A 27,963-nucleotide genomic window follows, 5' to 3' on the forward strand; every position below is an offset into this window, starting at 1 on the left:
TAAAATAATGAAATATGATTCTATTGTATACTATGCAATGAAATCATATTTTTATTATTTTTTCACCCCTACTCAACAATGGAAACACAATTTAGTTGCCTGTATGGGGTAAAATAAATTACAACGAAAAGACGATTTTGTTGCACATTTGGAGAACAGAATCATGTTTCCGTTGTGTTTTTTTTTTTTACCCCCATATAGCAATAAGAAATATGATTCCATTGTGTTTCTATCAAAAGGACAATCTTGGGATACTCCTAAAAGGAACCCACGTGGGTAGTGCCATTAGAAGTTGTTGCAGTGCCAATAGCAACTCCCAACTGTAATCTTGATATTGGGCTTATATTGGGCCTTATCCTTCATTAAATATTGAAAGCCCACTAAAATCCGAAGGCCCAAAGTAGTTGTTTTATTTTTGAGTAGGAAATGAGAATCGCAAATTCCCACACACAATTGATTGTTGATTTCATTTTCCTCTGGCGGAAGCCATTTTTCGATCTGTTGGTGTGCTTTCTGGAAAGGTGGTGGATGGCAAAAAACAACAAGTACGCCTCTATTAACTTCAACCACATCTACGAAAAAACCAACACCACCAACCCACACAACAAGAATCCTTCTCTCTCTTCTTCTTCCGCTTCCTATTCCGCCGTCTCCGCCCCCAACAAACCCCATGGCCGCATCCTCGTCCTAACCCGACCCACTCCCAAACCCATCACGCCCTCCACCCCGCAACCGCAACAGCAACAACCACCACCGCCGACCCCGATCCAGCACAACCACCCCCGGTCCGAACCAGGATCGGACGCGATCTCGCTCCGACCCCTGGGCCGAACCGGAACCGGTTCACCGCTCTTGTCGCTCCCCGTTGTTTCCAGCCCCGACAAGGACTTGCCCTTGCTCTCTCCTCAGCCGCCCAAGACGGACAAGTTCGTACCGCCACACCTTCGGCCCGGGTTCGTTCCCAGGGAGGAGGCTCCCCCGCCCGGGCCCGAACTTCGGCCCAACGGCCGGCCCAAGTCGGGTGGCGGCCCGGACAGGATGAGAAGGGTTGGGCCGGGTGGCGTCTCGGATGCGGGGGTCTTGGGCCGCGGGACTCGGCCCAGTTCCAGTGGATGGTATGTTCTTTTTTAATTAGCTTGTGTGTCGTTTATCACAATGGTTTTGTGTTGTGGGTTGTCGTTTCGTGGTTGTTTGCAATATTCATATGTAACTCTCTGTTAAGTGGATTATGATTGGATATTTGGATTGGATTGTTTATTTGATGAGAATTTTGATTGGCCTTTCAGAGTTTGGATGTGGTTCAGAGTAATGAAAATGCTTTAGGTCCTGTTTGGATAAAGTTTTCAATAGGTACTTAGGGAGGTTGAAATGAATTAAGCTTTTTGCATAAGTTAAAATCAACTTAGGCCTTTATTGAAGTTCTCTGATCTAACTTGTGTTATATGTCTTGAGGTGATGAGAGTAATCAACATGCTTTAGAAGAAGAGCCCAAGTTGTTGTTTTTCATGGTTCTTCGGTTTGTTGATGTTCACTAGAGTTGTGGGGATGCATGGCATGCCGAAATTTGTACTGTGATCCACTACAACTGTTCTTTCAACAAAAAATTGATAATTTCTGAAAGAAACATACTGGGTGATTTATTTATGGGTGTCACTCAAAAGCCATAAAAAATAAGGGATGAGTGGTGTGTATGGTGTTACCTTTGATTCATCAACAATACTTGGCTGGATGGTAGAACGTTGTATAACTTTTTATTGTTTGGTCCTGCTTTTGTTTCAATAGTTAGGTTTATTTCTAAAGAAGTACATGGGTGGAGTACTTGATTAAGATGAGGCACTGTGTATTTTAAGCATAGTTATCCTTATCCTGGCATTTTGTTAATGACCCTTGTCTTGTTGTACTTGTAAGTGGTAAACTTTCCATATCTATAATTTACTTGAAAGTATGAAGTAGGTAGCTGGATTATCTTCTAAATATATATTCATAATATCATGCTATGTTAAATTTTTCATTTGATGTTTTTTTTATCCAAAATGTGTAAAAGGGCTTCCTAGTACGGAAAACTATGGACATTGTGGGACGACATATATGCATGGAATGAGCTTTTCAGTGTTTACTAAGTATGTGCATGGCTTTGACAAAATTGTCTTTGTGCAGAATGGTGGCTATGAAGTTGAATTCTTTTCCGAGGACGAAGACAAACACATTTTGCTACAGAGATGGGTTCTCTATACCAATTCAGTGCATGTATCCTTTGTCCCTCTGGAACTGACATCAATTTTCACATGGCAAAAGAAATCACAGAAGATGAAAACTGACCAGGTGGCAGATTTTCACCACCTAACGTCCCAATTTATAGCAAAATTTGTTGTGCTCATAGGAGGCTTTAACACCCAAGTTCTTCTGTTGGTGTTTGGTCCTCTTCAACCACGTGCCAATAGAGAGTAGAAGAATCTATATACATATTTTTAATTCCTAGCTAAACTGTTCTGTTGACTGTTCTGAAAGACATACCCTCTGTACTTTGAGCATAAGTTTGAGAGGAGATCCAATCGTTTTTATTGTCTTATTATACTTGTTGCAGTTTGTTTGTTAATTCAGCCAAGACCCGTTCATTCATTAGTTACACACTGGCTTGGCCTTTTCAGTTCCTAAAAATGTTTTACATATTCAAATGTCCACACAAGCACACAAGGTTGTCGAATACGGTGAAAACTGAAAAGTGTAGTACCTCACAACAGAATAAGACTCCATCAAGAGATTTCTGAAGAGATCAATAATCAGAAGGGACCAATAATACATTAAACAGTAACAATGTAGATAATGCCTACGATTATTTTTATGATGTTGATTGTTTCTTGAGTATGTCATAGCAATTTTTATATTGTAAAATCACGTGGGTCATTGTCAGATGTCGCTGTCATTTTTCATAGCCGTCCAATTGTCTGCCATCTTCATAACCATTTTTAATTTTTGTCAATGAAGTGCTGTTTGAGATTCCTGATGACCTTTTTTTTTTTACTTTAAAACAAAATCATGACGCCAGGTATTCCGTGATGATTATCCAACTCCAGGAATAAGACACACTTTTCACACACTCCTAATATTATCTTATTATGGAATGAAATATTACGTTAGTCTCATTAAATAATTTTGATTTACTCTCTGTTAGTAGGTTTTTCTTTTCAGTACAAACTGTTAGTAGGTTTAGCATATAGTTTTATCTGATGAGTAAAAGGTTGAAATAGATGAACCTATCCTCAAATACTAGCACATTGGTGGCGGTTGGGATGGGAGATGACAATTGTTTAAAAGTAAATTTTACTCGTAGGTGCGTGGATCATGGATGCACCTTATCCTCTTGAGTAACGTAGAGCATCATCAAATATACACTAAGTTCCAAAAAAGAAATGGGGTCCAAAGAATTGCTATGTTATTTTCATCCAGAGACCTCCGATATCTAAAATTAGCATCTGATTAATTCAGGACCAGGCCATGAAATATTATCCCCTCCTGGAAAGTTTTTCTTTCAAAACTAACCAAAAAATTAAAAATCTAAAATTAAAATTACCATATTTTCAAGGACAAATAAAAATATTAAATCTTTTATTTTTGAACAAATTACACTCCGTTTCTGAATTTTCTTGAGATTTCACATGAGTCATGACCCTACTCTTTTAACATTTACACCAACCTTTTTATAAGGTGTGTGTGAGAGAGAGAATGCCAGGAAGAATTTGACAAATCTTCAAGTAAAGCTAGTGTAATTTGCTCTTTATTTTTTATTTTTATCTTGTAATTTGTTTGTTAATTAATATAACCGTTATTTTTTTGTCACATAATAATTGAAAATGAACAAGATTTGACTTGTCATGGGTATAGTGCAAACCATTATAAAAAGAAGAGAACAAGGCAGGGATTTGAATAAAAAACCTGTATTATGACCAGAAGTTCACGACAAAGGGCAGCTGAGGCCAATCAATCGTATACATCACCAACCAAAAAAGAACTAAACAAAATAAAACAATGAGTTCACAAAAACATCCTGTTACACTGCATAACCAAAAGACTCTTTTGTATATCTCTCTCAAACAAACTATGTGGAACAGCATCCACTCTTTTTAACAGCTGAGACATCATCATCTTTGGTTCCAATAACTATGGTCTCCCCTTTGGGCAAGGCTTTCGTAGAAGGGTCATCATCCACAGTCTCAAGAGTCTTCCTACTCACAACGTTGTATATCTGAGTCAGCACTTCTATGAAGGCATTGTCAACGTTCAAGGACTCAAGGGCAGAGGTTTCCATGAAGTAAATGCTCTCTTTCTCTGCAAATTCTGTGGCTTCTTCTGTGGACACTGCACGCAAATGTCGAAGGTCTGCTTTGTTTCCCACCAGCATGACCACAACGTATGCTTCTGTGTGATCTCGAAGCTCCTTCAACCATCTCTCCACGTTCTCGAATGTCACGTGTCGGGTTACATCGTACACAACCAAAGCACCTACGGCTCCTCGGTAGTATGCACTTGTAATAGCGCGATATCTGTGCTAAACAAAAAGAGAGTTTAATTTCTATGCATTATGCATATATGAATTATCATAAAATGAAATCAGAAATTTTTTAAAAAATATGAGACTTGTAAATATAGGATTCAGGAATGATCATATATGATTTATGTAGTCTTGATAAGCAAGTACCATTTGGATGAAAAAACATACTACATTGCATGTTTATAAGTCTAGACTTTAGAAGAGCAGCATGGTTGAGAATATGATAATTGTAAAGGAATTTTTGTTATTTTATTGTGTACTATATTTTATACAGCCTGCCTGCATTTGATTTTGCTCCCATCCCTCCCACTCTAATGTGTTTGTCCCTGCAAGTTCTATACTATACCATTCTTTTGGCACATGAAAATAAACCAAAGCATCCAATTAAATCACACTTCACGATAGTAGCATTCTACACTCCACACAGCTAAGCAATCTACTTAATTATGTATTTTATCAAATTGGAACAATCATGCTCTAGGGTAACTGGTCAATGACAGAGGGCTCTGCCTCACTTCATTTCAAATAAGGGCCAAAAGCTTGAGATGTCATGTCTTCAGCCATTTTCTGATAGCTGTATTGATGTTTTATTTACAAAGATTAATAACAAGTAGAAGTCAAATCACTTTTCTTCCTTGACTTGAGAAAACATTGTCATTCCGGATTCTCTGCAGTCAATTTTCCACTTATTCACACATCTGATAATTCCGGAATTGTTGAATGAAGATCAGACGACTCATATTTTATCTCGGTAAATCAGACTTAAAACACATTTGAAATGTGAGCAGTCTACTCTTCATCCAACTATACGCCTTGATTATGTGAGATTGTGCAAAATTGACTGTACCGAATCCAGTTCTAGGGAAGGTGTTATTTTTCAATTGAAAAGACAGAGAAATGAGACATGTGATCCAAATCCAAATCCAAATCCAAATCAATGAAAGCTTCCAAGAATAGGTGTAGAACAACAGATCATATCAGAGAAACATCCTGACATATTGAACAGACTACAACTTTTTGCATTTCTTTGAAAATCTTCCCTAACCAGCAACCAAATACTAATCTATATATTGATCAGTGACCTTATCATAAAGATCAAAGCATCCAACAAAAAGATCACAGAATCACATGCATATCGAAAAAGGTATTAATGGAAGAAAAAAAAAAGTGTGACCTTTCTTGGCCTGCAGTGTCCCAGATTTGTGCCTTGACGAGCTTGCTATCAACGGGGACGCTTCGCGTGGCGAATTCGACGCCGATGGTGGATTTGGTCTCCAAGCTGAACTCGTTTCGGGTGAATCGGGACAAGAGGTTGGACTTGCCAACACCCGAATCTCCGATGAGGACCAGCTTGAACAAGTAATCGTAGTCTTCGTCGGCACCCATTGAGTTTGGATGAAGCAAAAACCGATCAATGGGTGGTGGTGTTTGTTAGATCCAAAGACGGTGAAAGGGATGAAAAGGGTGGGTTTATATCGTGCGAATTGTTCAGCATTGTGGTTGAAGCAGACACGGATAAAGAGAAACGTGTGTATGTGTAGCGTGTACGAGGAAGGAAGGTAGGCTTTGCCTGTTGGAGGGAGAAGTATTCAAAATGACTCTTCTCCTACTCTCATACATTTTTCTTCAATATAATAATGTAATATTAACCCTTTCATTTTTGTTTAACCATGCTATAAGGCCATTCACTTGACAATTTTAAAATAAACTTTAATATAAATATATATATATATATATATATATATATATATATATATATATATATATTCATATAAAAATATGTTTTTAGTTTATATATTTTTGTCAAACATGATTTATATCCCTATATTTTTACTATCAAATGAGGTTGATTTCCAAACTTATCAATATAAAAAAACATAGACTAAACTTATCAATATAAAAAAAACAAAAATCTTAACTATGTTTGACTATATAAGTACAGACAAAGACTAAAAATACGTTTTTCTTCTTACAATTTCACACAAAAATGTGTATGTGTGTCTTTATAATTTTAAAAAATAGTTATTTTGCTAATATATCATTGAGAGTTTTAAAAGATGCGATTATGTTTTGAAATTTGTTCAATAACATGATTGTATTGGTAAGATATAAAAAGAGTAATTATTTTAATTCCGTCTCATAAAAAAACATTACTTAAATAGGTACATACAATAATTCATAGACTCTATTCAATCACATGAGCTAAACTCCTTTATTGGAAATAAATTAAATTCAATTTGAAAATATTTACATAATAAATATATAAAATAAATAGGTTTTTCTAATATAGAATGACACAATATTTTTTTTACCTAATTTAGTTTTTATAAAACATATTTTAAGAAAATCAAATGCATATATATATATATATATATATATATATATATATATATATATATATATAATTAGATAACATTTAATGTAATATTTACAAATATATAAATAAATAGATTCTTTCTCATATATAATGACTATATTTTATTGTTTAATTGAGTTTTTCTTAAAAAGTAATTTATAAACTAGTTATTTCATTAGTTATGCATGATATGAATTTATTTAAAATATGATTTATTACAAGTACTATACATATATTATATTTTTAATTAATATATTTTGTTGAATTTAAATTTTGTTAAATATTTCACCTTTTGTATAAGATATAAATAACATTTTTGTTTAACTAATAAAGTGTAAATGATTAGTTTAAATATAAATATCATGATACTCATTTATTGGACTAATCACTAAATTACTATGTCCACAATATAATTTCTTTTTACAGATCCACAATATAAATCTAAAAATATATATTAAATATGAAAAAAGTACTGTAATACTAAACTCAAATCTTACCCTCCAACGCTTCTAATATCAGGACCAGCCATAATAAACTACTGCAACATTTTGTTTTCATTTTCGATTTGGATAAAAAGAGAAAGTTCACCCACATTTGGTATAAAAATACTAATATACTATTCTTCTATGGTTTGGTCATACAGTTAGTTTGAATACCAAATACTACTATCATATGCTGATTCATCACAAAATTCACCGTTTTCACATTCAAGACGAAAAAGAAAGCCCAGCTAAGTCATTGATGTGCCACGAAACAAGCTGCAATTAAGTTGAAATCCAAGGTCGTCACCATCGCAAGGTTGCGATTAATTAAGCCAAAGAATGAGCTAGCACATGACACCTGAGCAATCTATCTGCTTATTAATCCAACATCACTTGTTTTTTTTTTATTATTAAATAATTTTGGATAAGGATGACCAAATATATCCAAACCCTATGAATACTTACAAAAATATCTACAAGCAAAATAAATAATTATTCACAATATTAGAATTAGGTATAATTAAATATATATATATATATATATATATATATATATATTATTTATATATAATTTTCTGGAAAAATAATTATATTTTTACGACTAATACTCTAAATCTTTAATATCTAACAATATAATTATTAGAGAGCTAAAAATCTTAAATCATTAATTAAAATCTTTGTTAAGTGATTAAAATGTTAACTTTAATAATAATTATGCTGGATTATTTATGACTTAAGTTTGAATGAATCAATGTTATATTTATTTGTTTTTAATATTATGTATGAATGTATTTAACATTATGTTTAGATTATTTAAGAATGAATTTTTACTTATAATTGTAGTAATCATTTTAATTAATTTTTTATTAATATATTATTATTAACCTTATACATAAATTAAGTGTGGGTTGAAGGCACTAAGTATGAGTATACATGTATTTAAGTGAGTAAAAAAAATTATTATCCATATGGATATGAAATTGAATATGAGTATTATTTTTAAATATAAGTATAGAGCAAATAATGTAGAATTGTATTTGAATTCTACCTATTATCATTCCTTAATTTTGGATGTTGACAGTACATTATCATTCCATTTTAATAGAGTTTGTCTCCTTTATGTTGAGTTTAACATGAAAAAATCTTACATCAAAGAAAGTAATGTATGCAAATTGCAAAGTCTATCCGTAGAATGTGAATACACATTACACAAACAACAACGATATTATTATCAAATTGATTAGCTAAACAGAATTAAAATCATAGTGACATGTAAAAAATAATAATAACGCGCCAGGTAGGGGTCGAACCTACGACTTTCTGCTTAGGAAACAGACGCTCTATCCACTGAGCTACAGGCGCCTCTTTGTTAGCTTTTGGTAAGATAATATTTGTAATTACTTATTCTACAAATATGATGAATGGTTTTACTTTTTCTTTTCTTATTATACTTTTTAACAGAATAAAAAATGCAACTAAGTAAATCAAGGAATCAATCTGAAAAAGAACGATTATAAATAATAATATTATCAATAAGAGGAGGAATGAAATTACTTTGATCATTTATTATATTATTTTTTAATTTTCAATTAGATTTTTAAAACTTACTGTTGGATTGAATTTTTTTTCCATATAGATTACATATATAAAATTTTATATTAATCCAAATTGATTGCTATCTCATTAAAATAGATTAAAATCGCCATAATATAAACATTTTAAATATAATAAAATATGAATCATTTGATTATTTTTTATTCAATTTTAATAAAATTTGATACAAATAATCTCAGTAATGTATATATATAATTCAACGATTTTGATCAATAAAAATTATAATCTATATCAAGTTATAAAAATAATATAATAATTATCAAAGTTACACGAGTATAATTTGATTCATTCTCTATAAATAATGGTGATAAATAAATGTTTAATTATTTAATTTAATATATCAGGAGGTCCTTAATTTTTTTAAAATTTTTATTTAAGTTATTAAATTAAAAAAATTATAATTCAGTCCTTGATCTTCTACAACTTTTAAAATTAGGTCCTTGGAGTTAATTTATACTGCCATGAAAAAAATTGTGACATTTTTCTAATTTTAAGGACTTATTTATAAACAATGGTGGAAGATTAAGAATTTAGTTATATATATATATATATATATATATATATATATATATATATATATATATATATATATATATATATATATATATATTAATTTAAATACCAAAATAAAAAAATTAAATGGATTAAAGACCTACTAATATATTAAACCTAATTATTTAAAGTTCCTTTGTTTATATTATTCTGTTACCTTTTGATCTGTTTCAAATTAACAAATAGTAAATTGGTGATCGAGATTGCTTCTTCACGCCAATAAGAATCATGATGGGAGATCGATATACTTGTAAAAGACGTTTTAAGTTTTATGCTTAAAATGTAATTATGAATTTTTATTTTATTCGTAATTTTGATTTTTTATTTTAAAATTAAGATATTTAATCTTTTTTATTTAAAAAAATACATAATTTTAATCCTTTCATTTTAAAATAAAAACATTTATTCCTCTATTTTTTTAAATTAAACTTTTGGTCAAATCTTCATATTTGTCTATATTTTATTTATTTTCTTTTGGTTCAATTCAACATTAAATCTAACATATTCGGTATTATTAAAGAAATAATTTAATTAAATATGAAATAAGAAATAAAAAATAAATCATAGGTAAAATTAAATTTAAATTATAGATTTTTTAAAATACAGAAATCAAAATTAAATATTTTCTAAAATATAAACATCAAAATTATGAATTTTTTAAAATAAAATAATAAAATATCTCAATTTTAAAATGAGAAATCAAAATTATGAATTAATAAAATAAAAAAAAAATCAAAATTACAGCTTAAGTTTTAATACTTACGACGTCATAGTAGCCCCTTAGGTTGAAGCAGTCTCCGATCAATCCAGAGCACACATTTTATTTGATTATGCTTATGATTAGTTGCTCGGTGATGTGATTTAATGTTGATTTCATAAGTATTAATTACTTGTTTATGCTGCTTACTTTTCGATAAATAATGTAAAAATTGTTTCTTCAAGTTAGCATTTCCTTTAAATAACTCACATAATAATGATGAATCATGACGATAATTAAATGATGTATGATATCTTTTTGCAACGCAGATCTTGGGGGTTTATTTAATAGTCAAATGCTAACATAAATTATATGTGATAGCAAATTTGTTTGATTTTATCAATACTTTATGAAAAAGCAAATAAAAAATATTCAAATGACCAAATTTGGCGTCTGAATAACATAGCGTTATATTCAATATCATTTTGACATTAAATAACTTTTTTTTTTTGAAACATTTGGGTATTGAATAACTAATCATTGAAAATTTGAATTATGTACTTTAATAATTTTATTTGTCTTTTGAAATTTTATATATAAAAGGAATATTCTTTCCGTAGCTAAAATTGACTTACTTTTCTTGATTATTCATTTTATTATTTTTCTTAAAAAATAAAATAAATTTTAATTCACGTAACATGATGATCAAGGACAATGACCGACTAGTATACATTTTGTTTGAATTGTAATGAATAATGATTTATTCTCTCTTTTAATTTGTTACAATTATAAATCTCTTAATCATTCAATAAATTACTTTTTTAATGCAATTATTCAATAAATTACTAATAACTTTTTTTGACAGCATAAATTAATAATAACTAGACTTACGGAAATTTTGATTCATGCAATTGTTGACTAGTCGATTTGTTTGATAAATAATTAAAATTATTTTCGAAGACCTTTTTTTAATTAATAATTATAAGAGTGATTAACTGCCTTAAAAAAGTTACTAACTCACAATTATTTTTCAAAGAACGACATAAGTTTAAATTTTTATTCAGCAAAAAAAAATTGGTTGCACTAAAAATAGTGAGTTTGTCCTGCAGGCAAAAATTAAACTGTCATAAATATATTATTTTCTTCTTTCATTTTACTCAAAATTTAAATTGCATTTATTCAATTATTATTATTATTATTATCTTGTTTATTTTCAACTCCTAAAGAATTTCTATATATTATTTTTATTTAAAATTCTCTTACATTTATTTATTTTAATTGTATTTTAGAATAGGAAAAATAAACACTTTTAAGATTATTAACTTTTGTCATCTTTTTTTATCTGTAATAGTCGAACTCAAGTACAAAATTTTTACCACAACTCATACAGATTGTTCAACAATCACCTGGATTAGACTTTTTATTCTCATCTGATTTTAGATAAAGTTTTAAGAAAATATATTGGATTATTTTTACCACAACTCATACAGATTGTTCAACAATCACCTGGACTAGACTTTTTATTCTCATCTGATTTTAGATAAAGTTTTAAGAGAATATATTGGATTATTATTATAAAATTAAATTTCTATCCTTGCCAACAACTTTTAGGATGTGTTTGGTAGGAAATTTTGTTTAAGTTTTTTAAGAATAGTGATATGAATGGGCCTAGAGAGGCTCAAATAGACTAAAAGACTTAAATATTATCCTTTTGATCATGGATGGGGCTAGTAATTTTATATAAGGAAGGTCAATATAAAAAAATCTTGACTTGAAAAAATATTTAAAATTTAACATGCATGATATTTATAAAAAATTAATATGTAGCTAATATTTGTTAACTCATTAACAAATATACCAATTCGTTCAAGTAGTATAGTAAAACAGAAGTCTAAGTCTCGAATCCACAAGAACTTTGATTGTACTTAGAGTCATATATATCCAATTTTCAAGCAATTAATGAATTAATTCAACTATTTGTGACATGTAACAATAAAAGTAAATTGACATAAAATTAAACTAATTAGTTAGCATGTGCAACGGCAAGAAAAACAAACACTCGAAGCGATGATGTGAGGGTTGATGCAGAATTACAAATATGTTGGGACTTAGCCTACCGAAATTACTCTCTATGTAATGTTAATGATTTTTCTTTATTTAATATTATTTTAATTATCACTTACATCTACTTGTATACTTTAACCATGATTCCTCTCACGAAAGAACTTAATTTACCTAATTTCTCCCCTGATATCTTAAGAGATAAACTAGCTAAATTGTATTATAAACAGAGATGCATAAAACAGGCTAAATAACACCATTCTATCCCTAGAAATGAATTATTTAGATGCTCTATTTTAGTTCTAAAGAGATAAATATTTTCCAATGCTTAAACCTTAAAACATAGCATGAATATGGATGATCAAGCCACAAGCATGAAAATAAGCACAGAAAAGAGACAATGAAATTAAAATAACATTAAATAGATGGTAAAAATCATTACATCAAGAATGTTTGGTTATTAAGCTCCAAACAATGAGTGGTTTAGCCTTGAGAGACTTAAAATTACAAAAAGAGGTGAAGGTGATGGAAGATAATGGAGAGGAAGTGGAAGGATGGCTCCAAAATGAATGATTCTCCTCTTCTTGGACATGCCCTAGCCTTTCTTCAGTGTGGGAAGTTGAATCCCTTTTTCCTCTCTTTTTTCTCACTTAAAACGCAGCTCAGTTCTATTTTTTCGTGACCTCGCACTAAGCCTGACTGCACACTAAGTGAGGAGTAAGTGGTTATACACTAAGCACGCCTTCACGTGACAGTTGACTTCCCTAGGCGGCTTCTTTGTGCTAAGCGAGAGTTGTCCGCTGAGCGAGTGTGACACATTGAGTAAGGTCTCCAGACCTTCAGCTCTTTCACATGCCTTCTTTTGTGTTTCTACAAAAAATACACCACAAAAACAATATAAATTTACTAGCTTAAGCACCTATTGGATAAAAACTCAAAGGATGCCAAAATCCTAATGGTTCACACAAAAAGAAGCAATAAAAGAAGAAAAATTCGATAATTTCTATGTGACTTAATTACAAAATATACTTATGCACAACAATCTTCAATATTTTCTAATGAGCAAAAAGAAATATATGAGCATAAGAGATACTAATCAACAAATGCAACAAACACATAAGTGTCCAAAGACTAGTAGCAAAAGAAAAAATATTTTTTTATTTAAGTTAAGTGAAAAGAAAATTTCATTATACTCAAAACACATTATTCAAATATTTCAAAAATACATACTTGAGTAACACATGAAAAATTCTTAGAAAAATTCTTAGAAAATACTTGGTTAAACGAATAAGACATGATAAATGCTTAGAAAAAATAATTAAGTATAGATGTATCATTAACAAAAATAGAAACTATATATTTAATAAAATATTTCTAAAAGAAACCTTTTTTTATTTGTTCAAAGTTAATTTTTCTATAAGTTAATCATTTTATAAAAGGTACAAAGTTATTTTAAGTATTTTATTTTTCCTTGCATTCTTATTTATAAGACCCAATTAAAAAAATAACATGCAAGATAAATAAATACAGGATGAAAAATTTTAGAAGCATAGTAAAAAAAAAGTCATAGCACAAAGTCAAAAGAACAACAACAATGAAAAAAAAAACGTGTGATCTTACCAAAGCCAAAAGAGTAGATGATAAACTAAATATAATTGTTAAATAGAAGAAAGTAAAAAATGAAGAGAATTTTAACTTTTAGATAAAATATTGTTAAAGATAACTTACAGAAAAAAGAGAGGAACATACATAATGAAAGTTTAAAAATCTTGGGGGGAGCATGACCCCTCCCACTTCTTTTTGGTGCTATTTCCTTGTATGATTGATATTTCCTGTAAACTCCTAATTAATATAGGGTATGTGCTGTGTAACGAATTATGAAGGAAGAATATTAATTTTATGTTTATCTTTTTTAGTTGTAGGATGTTAGGAGTAGTATAGAATGTTGCATCCTAACAAATACCGAATGATAAAGTTCACGACCAAGAACCACGCAAGAATTTCCCTATCACCTGTCTCGCAGCTATATATAAAAATATCCTACAAGATTTAAGCAACCGATCATAGCAATAGCTTGACATCATGTCATTGCTTTTAATGTGAATTCAGACTTCAATAATGATTCTAGCTACTTCACCTTTAGGTCCCCGTTAAACACAAATGACAAAACTATGCTTATTGCACCTCGTGAAGGATTTGAATAATGACTAAAGACAAAAATCATGATAGGAAGTTTAACCATAACTTGGAGAATAGAACAGTGCTTAGAAAAACAAAGATGCTGAACAACAGAAAAATGATGATTAATGCTATTATGCTTTTCGTATCACAAAATTTATGTTTAATTGAGTACATCCTCTCCTTGTATATATCCAGTAGATACGTTGCAACATCATTTAGATCCACCAGCAACAAAAAATATAAGAAAACGGAAAGAGGGTAGAGTTTGGAATACATATGTTCAAAAGGGCGATTCTTGCAATCAAATAAAGTGAAAAAAGAGAAGAAAGGAAAACTTAGGAGAAGGTTACGAATGTTACAAGATGCAAATCAAATTCATGAACACCAATTAAAGGAAAACGCATGTCCTGTTCTTCTTTCTTTTTTTCTTTGGCTTTGGTGGCTGCAAAACAACCTTGATTGCAGCATCAAACACAGCCTTCACATTCTGAAACATTGCAGCATAGACATAAAATTAGGCTTAGGCTAAAATCCTTCTTTACTTTCAAGCTTGTCGCACAAGTTGATAGAGTAACTTCTATATATGGTTATACAATATATATATATATATATATATATATATTTCACGACGACAATGATGCTATGTCCCACATTCAATGTCTTTCAAGAAAGATACTTCAGACGCAAAAGTTAAAAACTAAAACAAATAATTTACAAGAGTGGTCTGACATCTGCAGCAAAATGACTAAAGTGCAATGGTTACTATACAATTTGCGTTAAACAGGATGTTTTAACTGTATATATTTTATTCTTGATTGATACTTTGTTAGGTGAAATGATCAAGGAAATTTGATGAACCGCTATTCTACCGTTTAAGCATGTACAAATATCTGTTAAAAGTTGCATAAAAAATGCTGTGGGCATATCGGTTTTGTAAAATCTAATGCAGTTAATATTTAAACAATAATTGGCACATCTCCTGCTATAACAATTCCCTTGTAATACTTAAAACCAACTATTCCAAAAGCTGAAGATGTTTGGTATCATTTTATATTGTATTAAGACCCTTCTAGTGCAACTTGCTTTGATGGTATCTAAAACCTTGTCTAGCTATAAGCAATGAAAAATAAGAACCTGCTGAGTCTTTGAGCTGCATTCTATGTACACAGCAGCACCAATTGCCTTCTTCAGCTCTTCTCCCTGCCCAACATTAAAATTCAAGTGTATTTGATAATTTGAAAACAAAACCAAAAAATTTCTATGCCGCCATCAAGAAAATGGTCTTTTGTTAAGAAGATAGAATAAAAGTGACCTGCCTGAGCAGTAGTTATAGGTGTGGCTCCAGGATGATCAATCAAATACTGCCTATCTTCCCTCAAATCTGCAGCCAATTATAAACATCACATAACTATGAAGTAGCACTACAGGTGAATTTATAGGTAGCTTAAGTAATACCAAAATGTAAAGTAATTTTTATAGTATTAGCTGATACCAAGTTTGGTTCCCACAAGTACAATTGGCACAGTGGGGGCATAATGTCTCAGTTCAGGAATCCACTGCACAAAATGGGCCTAGTGTCAGGTTATGCTTGGCTGGAATTATAAACCATATCACAGTTCACAGACAGATATAAGATGTTCTGAATGTTTGTGTAATATTAGTAGGTGTAATTGTGTCATGTGATTGAGGGAGAATTAAGGGACTTTGCAGAAGAACCTTCTTAGAGATATTTTCATAGCTGGCTCTGCTGAGGAGGGAAAATGCAAGCAAAAACACATCTGCTCCTCTGTAGCTCAAGGGCCTAAGCCTGTTGTAATCCTCCTGTCCTGAATTTATGAAGCTACAATAAATGAGTAAAGGACGGAAGAATAATAGCCATATCAAGAATTAAGGAATATCCAGTTTTAGTGTAGAAGCCCTCTTTTCACCACAATATACTAAGCACGTTATAATACAACTGCTTGATAATATAATAGCGAGTGCTGAGAACTTTTCTTTATCATCTACAGAAAGTACTTACCAGCAGTGTCCCATAATCCGAGATTAACTGTGCTTCCATCAACCACCACATTTGCACTGAAGTTGTCAAAAACTGTAGGAACATAATCCTTTTTTTTTTTCCAACAAGAACAAGTGAATTTTTTGTTGACCAAACAGAAACTAAAACTTAACACATTCAAACAACTATAACATCATGTGTTTTCGTACCGTGGGGAATGTGTTGCTGGTGTAAGAGATGAGCATACAGGTCTTTCCCACGGCTCCATCTCCGACAGTAACACACTTGATGAATCTTGCTGTACTCATTTTCAAACTCCTCTTCTGATTTCCTCACCTCACCTCACATCAAAGCTTCCTTTAACATTCTGTTGCTTTCATCACCTCAAGTTCCTATGTTCCTTTCACCTGAAAATTTGGAAATAAAAATGAAACAATGGATAGAAGAAGTAGGAGAAGGCCAGAAGGGTCAATTTGAATTTTGAAAAGAAATGGAGGGGATGATCAGCATTTAATAAGCCAGAGTCCCTCAGCACCAACTTTAGTGTGCCTCTTTTATCTTGACCATTATTGCATTTGGCTTTCTGTTTCTTTAAGGGGAAGGCCAGAGCAGCAAAGGAGTCGTTTGGTGCTGTAGTGGTGTTAGTTGGTTAAGTATTGTACAAGGGAGTGAGTGAATAATTAGTATTTAGAACATAAGCATTCCCTAGCAACATTACCTTAGTCTGAGTTGAGCTGGACTTAGATACTTTAAGTAAAGTCTCATATTTTGAAAAAAAAAAATATGATTGAAAAGAAAGATTCTCTTATAAGTGGTTAGACAAATCTCTAATAGAGTTACTCTTCGACAAAATTAATCAATATTTTACATTTAAAACATTGTAAAATAAATGAACATAAACATTGGTTGGCTAATGGCTACCCAATAACTAATGCTACAATAAGAATCATTAATCATTAATTGGAAGTTTGGACATTACCAAACCAAAAGCATGGTATCAAGTTGCACTAGTATGCCGTACAACGACACAGACTCTAAATATTGGACCAAGTGGAAGTGGGAGGATGAATTTGACACTATAGTTCATGGAAAAAATATTGATTTTCCAAGTCACCATATCACTGCTCAAATGAGGAATCAACGTTCTGTTCTCGGCCTTGGTGGATCTATCCCCATCTTTATTGGGTGGTTAGTGTTATAGAAGACCCACCAATGTGTTTTTATTTTCATCAGTAAAGCAAGCTTTTTGACTTTTAATCATTTTATATGTGCATTAATAATATGTAACGCAGTACAATATTATTGAGTACCAACTGTGATTTCATTAATTTGTAAGCAACAAGGATTTTTTTTTTCTTTTTCTCTTTTTTCGTATTTTTCAAAAAGATAAAACTTGAATTCTGGGTTATGGTTCACACACTTCATAGGGAAGAAAGAGAACAATTCCAATCACCAACAACTAAAAGCTGTGTCTGTTGAATACATTAGTCAATTTTAATTTGTAAACTTCATTAGTTCAACCCAAATGTAAATATTATTATACCATTCTATTCTACCAATTTTTTTCTCCCTCTTGGTTTGGCTTCTTTTCCACTTTCTCCTATCTCTTGGAGTTTGTGATTTTTGCTCTTCTTTTGTTCCATTTCCATGCGCGCCTTACCAGCTCACTTAAAGTTAGCTTTAACATGTTGAACGCATCATCATGTGAATGAAGAGTTTCCTTAATCTAGACAACTGCTCCAATAACAAAGGCTTTAAAATGATGATTTAGTATGAAAAAAGTTTATTTCAACCCTGTTTTGCAAGGTAGCTAGATTACTTTTGAATATATATCTGCCATAATAAAAAGGGGCAAATTATGTCCCAGCTGAAAATTTAAGTTATCAATCTGCAAAGCAATATATGGAATTATTATATACTATTATATGGTAAACAGCAATACAAAGTTGTTATTAGTCATGACGTTATATTTTTATACAATATAATACACAGATAATTAACTTCTAACTCTAATGTCACAATATTTCTTATTTTATATTACATAATTTTTTTTATTATGTTATTAGTATTAGTGCCAAATATATATCAAGTTTGCCAATGATCATATATTCGTATTATATGATTTAACATATATATAAAATAATGATAAACAAAAAAACTATTTACGAATGAGTAATTTTTTATTTTTTTCATATCTTATAAGTTCTAGAAATTTCTAGAGGTCAAAAGGTCGCATCCTTTATGATCATTAGATCGTTCCCCAAGGTCACAAATCAACGGTTGGGGCAAAAACATGATCTTTGATCATTCTAAAGAAGTATTAAATTCAAAGAACACAATCATTATGTTTTTTTTAAAAAACATGTGAAAATATTAAATGCGTCTTAAAACAAATATAACAATTGACACAATGTGTTTTGAATATTCCACCATTGAGACCCAACATTGATAGCAAAGTCAATTGGGGATTTAAGATTGTTTTTTTGTAAAGCTCCTACAACTTCAGAGCTTAGGAGACTTATGTACTATTCAAATTCAAGAAGCTTTCGTATTCGGTGGTCGACCATGTAGACTACTCGAATTTAGAGATCTGGTAGATTTAATTAAAATAAGAGAAAAACTATCTTTTACAAAAAATATATATATAGAGATATCTCCTTAAATTGGATATTATGTTTAATTAAAGGAAAGAAAAGATAAAATCTTATTTACATTATGTTAGAAAGGAAATTGAGATTTTATAATCCTATTTCACTTTTATAAAAGGAGATAATAACTTATTCTAATACTTATATGTTTCTATTCCACTAATTTGATCAGAGTGTCTTTGCAAATATATCCAACCATTGTTTATGAAAAAATTCGTGGAAAAACATGACTATAAAGAAGTTCTACTAAATTCAATAATAACAATCTTATATTTTTATACAATAAGATACAGATAATTAACTTCTAACTCTAATGTCACAATATGCTACTTATTTTATATTATATGATTTTTTTATTATTTTATTAATGTGAGATATATGTCAAGTTTCTCAATGATCATATATTCATATTATATGATTTAACATATGTATAAAAAAATAATAAGAAAAACCTATTTATGAATGAATGGAGGTGTTTTCCTTCACAAGCGTTAAATTTTCATGTAAGTTTGAAAACAAAGAAGAGAAGAGAATAAAACAAATATGCAATTCAAAATTTCATAGATATATATATATATATATATATATATATATATATATATATATATATATATATATATATATATATATATATATATATATATATGACTTATTTGATCTGATCCAATTATCCATTATTAACTCTTTTATTTATTACTAACAAAAGTCACAATTAATTATGGTGACAAAAAATTATTTTATTAAAAGATTTTTTTAAACTAAATTTCACTATAATATATGAAATGGGTAAAACCCTCAGAATGAATCAATTAATCAAGCGTGATATTTAACATTCAACATCAACAAAACTTGCATGGCAGTGCAACAATGATAAGCTCATCATATAGCCTTGATCCATATCTTTTTAGTGGTTTTGTTCTGGATATCATCGCCGCAACTATTTCTGAATAATACTCCTTCCAAATTCGATCAGAATGCCCATAATGATTCTTTAAGAATTTAAATAAAATGATATTTTTTAAAATAATCAACACGAGTTATTTTATCAAAATTCATATGCTATGTAATTATGTGTTGTCACTTATCACGTCATTACATAAGTTTGAAAAATTAAATATCATAATTTTAATAAAAATATGAAATATATCATTAAATAATAATATAAAACTATTCATATAAGCAATATATTAAAATTAATATATTTTTTTTAAAATATAATAACATTTATCTTGAAATTTTAGTAATGTGTATATAATTATTTGTGAGGTTGTATTTGATGAAAATTCATAGAATTTACATTTTTTTATTAGTATAATAAATTTAACATAAAATTGATTGAATTTTTAGTTCTTATAATTTATTGAATAGGGGATTTTTAGTATATGTGATTTTACTTGCCCAAATCAAATCCGTACACTTTTAAAATTAATGAAATTCAACCCAACACTTATATGAATTTCTTTAAAATGAAAAACGCAGTTGAAATTAAAAAAATGAAAACAAACAAGTAAAAAGATTATTTGATAGTTTAAAAAAGTAAGAAAAAAATAAATGGAAAGGTTGGGTTTAAAAAAAAGAGTTTTATTAATTTAATCTTAACCGTGAAAATTAATTTAATTATTGTATAATAGTCAAACTGTTAAATTAAATTTAGTGTGAAAAAAACATCAGTGAAAGCCCATACTAATAATTAAACTAACCTTTCCTTTATGATTATATAGACAATAGCAAATAATAAAGTTTGCTAATTTGCCTCATGTCAAGAACATGCCTTTATGATTACTTGCAAGACTATCATTATAAAGTAACATCACTAAAAGTTTAATCAGTCAACAACTTATATAATAAGGGAATCCAGATAAGAAAAACAAACAAAATTATTCACGACAGTTATTATTATTATTATTATTATTATTATAATAAATTTGTGAAGACCAAAAGAAATATATCCTTTTTTAATAGTATAGATTATTATTATTATTTTAAACAATGTAAAGAAAATTAAAGAATCATTTTAAAAAATAATACATAAAGTAAATTACACTTTCTTATTCTCAATTTAGTACTTATTATACTGGTATTCCTTTTATTAAGATACATTTCTCATCCCTATGTTAAATTTCCAGTGAAAGGTCAAAATAACCCTTCTTAAATGGGGTGTTTTTTTTTTTTTTAAAAAAAGGGTGTGCTGATAGTAAAGTTAGGGTGCTGATAGCAAAGATGAAAAAAAAACCTTCTCTCTTCCATATGTCCATCGACGCCCACCTCCTTTCTCTTTTCTGCCGCAAAACCATCCCATCCCAACCCAAACAAACACCACCCTGAACCACCACCAACCAGCGACCCGAACCACCATCAAACACCACCGTCACCAACCAAACCACCAACGCACCATCGGCACGCCGCGCGATCTTCTCTATCGACGCAGACAACATCTGCTCCGCCTCCCGCTGCTTCAAGTGCAGCCTTCAACGCTAATGCGTAACCCAAGAAGATGAAGGTGGCTTGCGATTAGCCAAGATTTGAACCAAAAATTTCCCTTTGAAGAGGCGAGGAGGTGCCTTGTGCGGTTACGGCGTGGCGTTGCCGAAGTGGTGGCAGCAGCAGCAAGTGTATGTTCTGAGACGGATCTGAAATTTTATTTATATTTTGTTAAATTTGATCTCAAATTCTCCTCTTTTTACTGATTTTGTAATGGTTTTGATTCTGATCGTTTATAAGATAGTGATTTTGTTTTGTTTTGATGAGTTTCTATTGAATCTTGTTTTATGTTCCTACTCTAGAGAGAAACTGCTTAGGGTTGTTAGTGTTGAAAGTTGTGTTTTTTATGCTTGTTTAGTAGTTTGAAGTGTTCTTGAAAGAGCTTTCTTTTTTGTTTTTTTAAATTTGGAACTTTTTGAAGTGTTCCTTGTGTTCTTGTAACTGTTGTTGAAAGCAAATGTCTACGAAGAAGATAAGGGTATTTTGGAACAAAAATTTCATTAAATCACACATGCACGACACATGATGTTCTAAAATTAATGGAAAAGGGGGTGCCTGCGTAATGAAATTGATAACTTAAGGGGTGCCTGGGTAGGGATCCTACAACGAGTGGGTGTGGGTGTAATAAGTCCTAAATTCAGGAGAGACGAGTTTAATTTGCTCTAATACATAAAGCCCTGGTTGAGTCCAAGTTAACTTATTGGGCTACAAAGCCCACCGACCCCAGTGACTAGTACACCGAAAGAACTACACTCTGATGGAATAGTGGTGTTGTTGGCTTGGCTCCATTGTTAACTTCTGCAGCTTATTCCCTTTCAGCTTTCACACCCCTTTTCACATCCCTTAAAGTGAACACAAGATTTGATTTTAGTTTCTTGAACTCTCTGTGGATAACTTAATCCATGAAGTCCCCTTACAGCTGCAATTATTCCTTTCCTGTGTTCAACTAGCTGGTATCTAACATGTAATCTTCCCTACATTCAATTACAAATTGGCTGATTTATTTATTTAAAAAATTTATTTCTGCACAGTTTTATATCCTTGGTACAATTCAGTTTAGTAGGAGAAACTAGGCTGAGAGGTTTAGTTCTTCCAGTCATTACATGTTTCAGCTTCTGAATGGGAGTCTCATCTCCTCATCTAACAATATTCTGATTATCTAAAATACTTTCATTCAGTTTCTATGTCGTGCTGGTGAGATAAAGCAAGGGAGATCTTGAGCAGAAATAAAATAATAAATGTGCTTCTGAATTCTAATAGGTGCTAAGTTGAAGTCTATTGATCACCATTTAGTCCCTCCAAGTGGGCCTACAATCATGGTAGGTGCTTTTATTATTTCATATATGTGCAGTCATACCCTTAAACATGCGTCTTTGTACATACCCTTTACAACTGGTTAGGTTGTTATACTTGCAGGGATCCAACCCGATCCAATCTGACAACACCTCTAAATACTTGATTGATTGTTCTTTGATGTAGTTACATTTGGCTAATTGCCTAATTCATTTCAAGTGCATGTCCCAAGGAGAGCTATGTTGATTCTAGTCATATATTTTGCTTTATTTGCATCATAATGTGTGAAAATAGTTATATGTTTATTGTTAATCATTGCATTGTATGTTAATTATTATTATTAATTTCAACATGGATTCTATACATTGATATGCAGCTGTCATGGCTTTTGATGATGATCTGCTGCTTGACGTTTCACATTTTTGTGATTTAATCATTTCACTTTCCTCTTTAAACACTGGTAATATGTCCAGTTTGTAGTTTCTAGCGATACCTTGTTTCATATTGTCCCATGTAAAGGTGCCTCTTTGTATAACATGGAAAAAAATGATATCGATATTTTATCAATGCTTGGCTGCGTCTTAACATTTTTTCTTCTGTTTGACACATAAATACTCATACTCTTTTGCCCCTATTGATCTAGTTAGTATTTTTCTGGCAAATGTCCACAGGTTTCATTTCTCTTATGTCAAGGTGCTCCAGTACTATATTAGCTGATCAAGAATGGTGATGGTAGCAATGATGCACTATAGATTTCTTCTTTGTTTCCGCCCTATTCTGAACCGATGTCCTTTAGGTCGTTCAGTGTCTTCATTGCAAAATCTTGAGCAGGCAGTTAGAGCGGAAGTAGAAGCCAAAAACTATATTAAAATTCCTGAGCTTCTCATTTCCTCGGATGCCTGCCAAATATCAAATCCCTTTTCTTTCTTTTCTTCATTTCCTCAGAACATACGAGTGCAAATTGTTGATGAAATGCTGCAATCTTTAATACCTATCAGACCACGTTCGAAGGCCCAGCTAACTTATTCGTATCTTCTTTCTTACACCCTTCAAAGCTCCCATCCCTTCCCCCTTGCACTAGCTGTCCTACAACGGACTTTACGTTCTGGTTGCGTTCCAGTTCCTCAGACCCATGTTCTCCTCTCATCTGCTTGGTTGGACCAGCATTGTCTGTCTCATTCTGTAGCTAATATTTTACTTCAGATGCAATCAATTGGATATCATCCTGACTGTGGGACTTGTAATTATCTACTATCATCTCTATGTGCGGTTGATCAACTAGAGGAGGCAGTTAAAGTCCTGAGGGGCATGGGTGGGGCAGGATGTATTCCAGATTCGAGTAGTTATGGCGCTGTAATTGGTGCGATGTGCAGAGTGAGAAAGACTGCTAAGGCACTGGATTTGATGAAGCAAATGGTGGTCCAATACGGTTTAACCCCAGGACAGGGAACACTGGTGAAATTGCTGGCAGCATTACGGGCAAACAGGGAAATATGGAAGGCTGTTGAGATGATTGAATTCCTGGAGAAAGAGGGTAACTCTGTTGGATTTGAGAGTTATGAGTTAGTCATTGAAGGGTGCTTGGAGAAACGTGAGTATGTTTTGGCTGCGAAGGTTGCAACAGGAATGACAGAAAGAGGTTTTATACCATATATCAGGGTCAGGCAGAAGATTATCGAAGGCTTGGCCAGTATCGATGAGTGGAATTTAGCTTGTGCTGTGAGACAAAGATTTGCAGCACTTAAATCTTAGCTGTTAAATTATTTATAGCGGGCCAAGTACAATGCTTAATGCCAATCAAGTGACTACATATTGTGTGACTTTTGCATTATGGTGTCTGTTCTTTTCTCAATGACATTACTGGAAGATTATCTCATGCTTTGAGGTAGAGTAATGAAGCACAAAGATCTCGGATTTGCAAAGCATTTGAGTGTATAATTTATGACGTCAAAGCATAGAAAGGGTGAGCATATTCAATGAAACTTGGTTTCATTTGAATTGTGGAATTAATGTTCCTACTTAGCCTAACTTTAAATTTGTTAGTTATTTTGTAACTCATTCAACAGAACTTGGCAATAAAACAGATTTTTTGTCACATGAAATAACAAAATGTCTAAATATAATATTAATTGCTCAAAAAATGCAAGTATATTAAATGCATCTGGTTATAAATTGCTGGGTGATATCATGTAATTTGTGCTGCAGTGTTCCAGTTTCCTTTTTGTTTGTTTTTGCAAAATGATCAATTAATGACTTCAATTTGGCTTAACTTCACTTTCGTTTGGCTCAAATGATAATAAACTTATTTTGATCACCAGGGTTTGGTGGTCCTTTGTTGGGTTTACTGGTTTTGAGGTGGGTTCATTACTAAGGTGGATCTTGGGGATCACTAGGGGTTCGACACAAAGGGCAGTGGGAGAAGAGGATAAGAAACGAATTGAAGGGTATTTGTTTAATTTTTGACTTCACTTGTATTTTTTCTTACTGTTCTGATATGATTGTGGCGCTAACTTCTTTTTTCCTCCCCATAAAAATTTCCTAGTCTACAACACAGCAGGTCAGTTAGCCTAGTATACTGCTTAATGCTTGTCTGGGTAGCTAGCCTCCATGGCAGTTCCACAAGTACCATCTTTATCCTTAGGATCTCGCTTCATCCTAATATAGCCAGATACACCTCAGTCATTTGCCCATGAATTCTTCACAAGCCAGTACTTTTCACCATTTTCTTCTCCATATCCAACTATAGTCATGCGGTGATTGAGGTCCTTTCCACAGCTACCAGAGAAGGTACCTTTTGAATAAAGTTGAAATGCATAACCTCCAGCATCAGTTGCAACAGAGGCAGGTTGATGAGCAACTGCAGCTTTTAGCATATTCTCATTGTGAGCAGGCAGGTTTTCATAGCCGCATATGGCGACAGCATGGTTTCTAACTTTGGCCTTATTAGTCACCATCTGATCCTTGATAAGGATAGTTTTTATCTGTGGTAAGTCCTCCACGCTTTGTGATAAATGTGAATGTTTCCATGTGACCACCATTGCAACCTTCATTCCCATTTCTATTATCACAATCTATCAGTTGTTGTTCTGAAAGAGAAACCAGCTTTCCTGTTTTTATTTTGTTGATGTCTTCCACAGTTGCCACTGCAGAGAATGACCAACAACTTCCTGCATAAAAAGTTTGGTACCATAATGTCAACTCCATACATAATTTGGAAAATGTTAAAACATGATCTTTACCTAACTAAGCATTAGATAAATATCAAAAGCCTTTTTATACGTTCCGTTGTACAGAAGTTCCTTAAGATGTATGAAATCTCAAGAATACAATATCCCTAAAAATATTAGTGTGACTCTGTGAGGCTAGTCAATATAGGTAAAATTCACCTGGAATTGTTGTGCAAGTGTGACTAACAACAGGTGTGTATGTAATATGCGTATTTATATATTTTAAGAAACTTTACCACAATGGCCTTGATCCTTGATGTGTAACTGCACCTCTTGTCCTCCAATCTATGCGTTTTGGTAGATCCCCATGTTTTTGGTACATGAATCTTGTCTGCAAATGCGACCTAGGTTGATAAACAAGATACATACGTCTAAACTCTTCATTTGTGAGATCCACGAACTTGTTGTCCATGAGCTTGTAAGAATAGTTTTGAGAGTTGTAGACCTCTATAAATTGAACATTTGCTCGGTAAATTTCAAAACGGAATTCCCATTCATCTTTATTCCTGTATTTTTGTCCATATTTTTTCAGCCAACTTTCGTACCTCATCCTCATTACTTCTGAATCAGACGAATTATCATTGTGCTTTGCAGGACATGCACTTGCAGTTATCCATAGATTGCACAAGACAAGAAGATTGATGATAGCAACTAATGTTATTGTTGTCTTCATGGCTAGTTTTTAGTGCAGCATAGAATGACAGCATGCATTGATATTTATTATTAAAATGTTATGTTTGTTTCGTTTACACATTAAAATGCATGTTCATTACTATTTTAGAGGCGTTTTTGCTACATGTTTATCTTGCATCCATGAATTTCATGCTTGTGACTTTGAACAAGGCATGAATTCTATGTTTCATTTTCTCTGCATGACCATAATACAGACGTGCAGTGCAGGTCTTGAATTTGCTTAAGGTTAACCTGCCCAAAACTACTGAATTCTAATACATTTGCATGTTTGATAGGCAATTTCCTCAACTTAAGTTGTTTCAATTGGTGTGAACAGTTTGTTCTTTTGTGTAGACTTGCAGTTGTAGTGCATTGTTTCGAATAAATTCCAGTTTAATGGAAGACTAGGAATTTTTTTTATTATAGGTCCACGCTCATAGTTAGTGCTTTGTGGTATTTGAATTTAAAGATTATTGAAGAACCAGGGAATCATGTTCATCTTAAGATACTGTCTCAGCAAGCACGCTAATTTCATGCAGAAGCTAAGGAATTTTGCACATGGGGTATATTTGATAGCCTTTATTCTATATTTATTGCTAACTCTCAGATAGGCAGAGCCACTGCTGTAGAGGAATGAATTGAAGGGAACCGAATAAAATGTAATTAATTAACTTGTTTGAATTTAAAAAAATTATGCAATGGAATGGAATCTATTTTTTTTTTTATTTCATTTCATCCAATACCTTAATTTTTTTCTTTCCTAATTTGGGATTGTGGAGTGAAACTAATTTGATATTAACTAACCCCCTCTAGCAATGATAAGGTAATTGGTAATTTGATTCTATTTCATTTATGTATTGTGTCCGACAATGATATTGGTATAAAATTGAATGGTATGGAATAAAATAAAGTCAAACAGAATTAATTAATCATTTTGTTTGCATTTATAATTTATAATAGAGCAGAAGAAGAGATTGATTTCATCTCATACCTTAAATTAGAGCTATAAAATATGTATTAAATGAAATGCAATCTATCGTTATTCATTTCATGTCATCATATATTTCAGACAACGAAATTTAACATCATTCCATTTGGTTTCATCCCTTTCCATTAATTCAAATACAATCTGATGACTTTAAGGGTGTGGG

General features: G+C 31.5%; 4 protein-coding genes and 1 non-coding gene across 14 annotated transcripts; 2 read left to right on the forward strand and 3 right to left on the reverse strand.

Moving 5' to 3' along the window:
• The first annotated feature begins 419 nt into the window (after nucleotides 1–419).
• On the forward strand, nucleotides 420–2,569 carry LOC100779201 (leucine-rich repeat extensin-like protein 3). The gene is made up of 2 exons (XM_006592794.4): nucleotides 420–1,115; nucleotides 2,158–2,569. Coding segments are annotated over exons 1-2 (690 nt in total). The 5' UTR covers nucleotides 420–426; the 3' UTR covers nucleotides 2,159–2,569.
• A 1,383-nt stretch (nucleotides 2,570–3,952) lies between these two features.
• On the reverse strand, nucleotides 3,953–5,994 carry LOC100305599 (uncharacterized). Its single transcript, NM_001250775.2, has 2 exons — nucleotides 5,724–5,994; nucleotides 3,953–4,541 (listed from the first exon to the last, which is right to left on the reverse strand). Exons 1-2 carry the CDS (start codon nucleotides 5,933–5,935, stop codon nucleotides 4,097–4,099), a joined length of 657 nt encoding a protein of 218 aa, NP_001237704.1. The 5' UTR covers nucleotides 5,936–5,994; the 3' UTR covers nucleotides 3,953–4,096.
• A 2,682-nt stretch (nucleotides 5,995–8,676) lies between these two features.
• Nucleotides 8,677–8,749, reverse strand: TRNAR-CCU (transfer RNA arginine (anticodon CCU)). The gene has a single exon. It is a non-coding gene; the product is annotated as a tRNA-Arg (tRNA).
• Nucleotides 8,750–14,608: 5,859 nt separating this feature from the next.
• LOC100794287 (rac-like GTP-binding protein RAC2) lies at nucleotides 14,609–17,486 on the reverse strand. 5 transcript variants are annotated; one of them, XM_041007605.1, is made up of 8 exons: nucleotides 17,471–17,486; nucleotides 16,701–16,898; nucleotides 16,513–16,600; nucleotides 16,209–16,318; nucleotides 15,985–16,048; nucleotides 15,809–15,873; nucleotides 15,627–15,692; nucleotides 14,609–14,979 (listed from the first exon to the last, which is right to left on the reverse strand). In XM_041007605.1, exons 2-8 carry the CDS (start codon nucleotides 16,797–16,799, stop codon nucleotides 14,881–14,883), a joined length of 591 nt encoding a protein of 196 aa, XP_040863539.1. In that variant the 5' UTR covers nucleotides 16,800–16,898; nucleotides 17,471–17,486; the 3' UTR covers nucleotides 14,609–14,880. The 5 variants fall into 5 exon arrangements, with proteins under 5 accessions (XP_040863539.1, XP_040863540.1, XP_006592858.1 ...); XM_041007606.1 differs by lacking the exon at nucleotides 17,471–17,486 and adding an exon at nucleotides 17,031–17,212 and having other exon boundaries at nucleotides 15,805–15,873; XM_006592795.3 differs by lacking the exon at nucleotides 17,471–17,486 and adding an exon at nucleotides 17,031–17,191.
• Nucleotides 17,487–21,372: 3,886 nt separating this feature from the next.
• On the forward strand, nucleotides 21,373–27,511 carry LOC100794804 (pentatricopeptide repeat-containing protein At1g06270). Of its 6 annotated transcripts, XR_005887631.1 has the most exons (6): nucleotides 21,373–21,751; nucleotides 22,799–22,939; nucleotides 23,585–24,876; nucleotides 25,232–25,357; nucleotides 25,456–25,899; nucleotides 27,239–27,511. XR_005887631.1 is itself a non-coding variant. In XM_003540338.5 (3 exons), the coding sequence occupies exon 3, from the start codon at nucleotides 23,637–23,639 to the stop codon at nucleotides 24,663–24,665; it is 1,029 nt and encodes a 342-aa protein (XP_003540386.1). In that variant the 5' UTR covers nucleotides 21,373–21,751; nucleotides 22,799–22,939; nucleotides 23,585–23,636; the 3' UTR covers nucleotides 24,666–25,008. The 6 variants fall into 6 exon arrangements, 1 of the variants encoding a protein (XP_003540386.1); XR_001383971.3 differs by lacking the exons at nucleotides 23,585–24,876; nucleotides 27,239–27,511 and adding an exon at nucleotides 26,735–27,214 and having other exon boundaries at nucleotides 21,374–21,751; XR_003263672.2 differs by lacking the exons at nucleotides 22,799–22,939; nucleotides 27,239–27,511 and adding an exon at nucleotides 26,735–27,214 and having other exon boundaries at nucleotides 21,374–21,751.
• Nucleotides 27,512–27,963: the final 452 nt, after the last annotated feature.

The sequence above is a fragment of the Glycine max genome, chromosome 12 (genome assembly GCF_000004515.6).
Source record: "Glycine max cultivar Williams 82 chromosome 12, Glycine_max_v4.0, whole genome shotgun sequence".
NCBI classification, from domain to species: domain Eukaryota; kingdom Viridiplantae; phylum Streptophyta; class Magnoliopsida; order Fabales; family Fabaceae; genus Glycine; species Glycine max.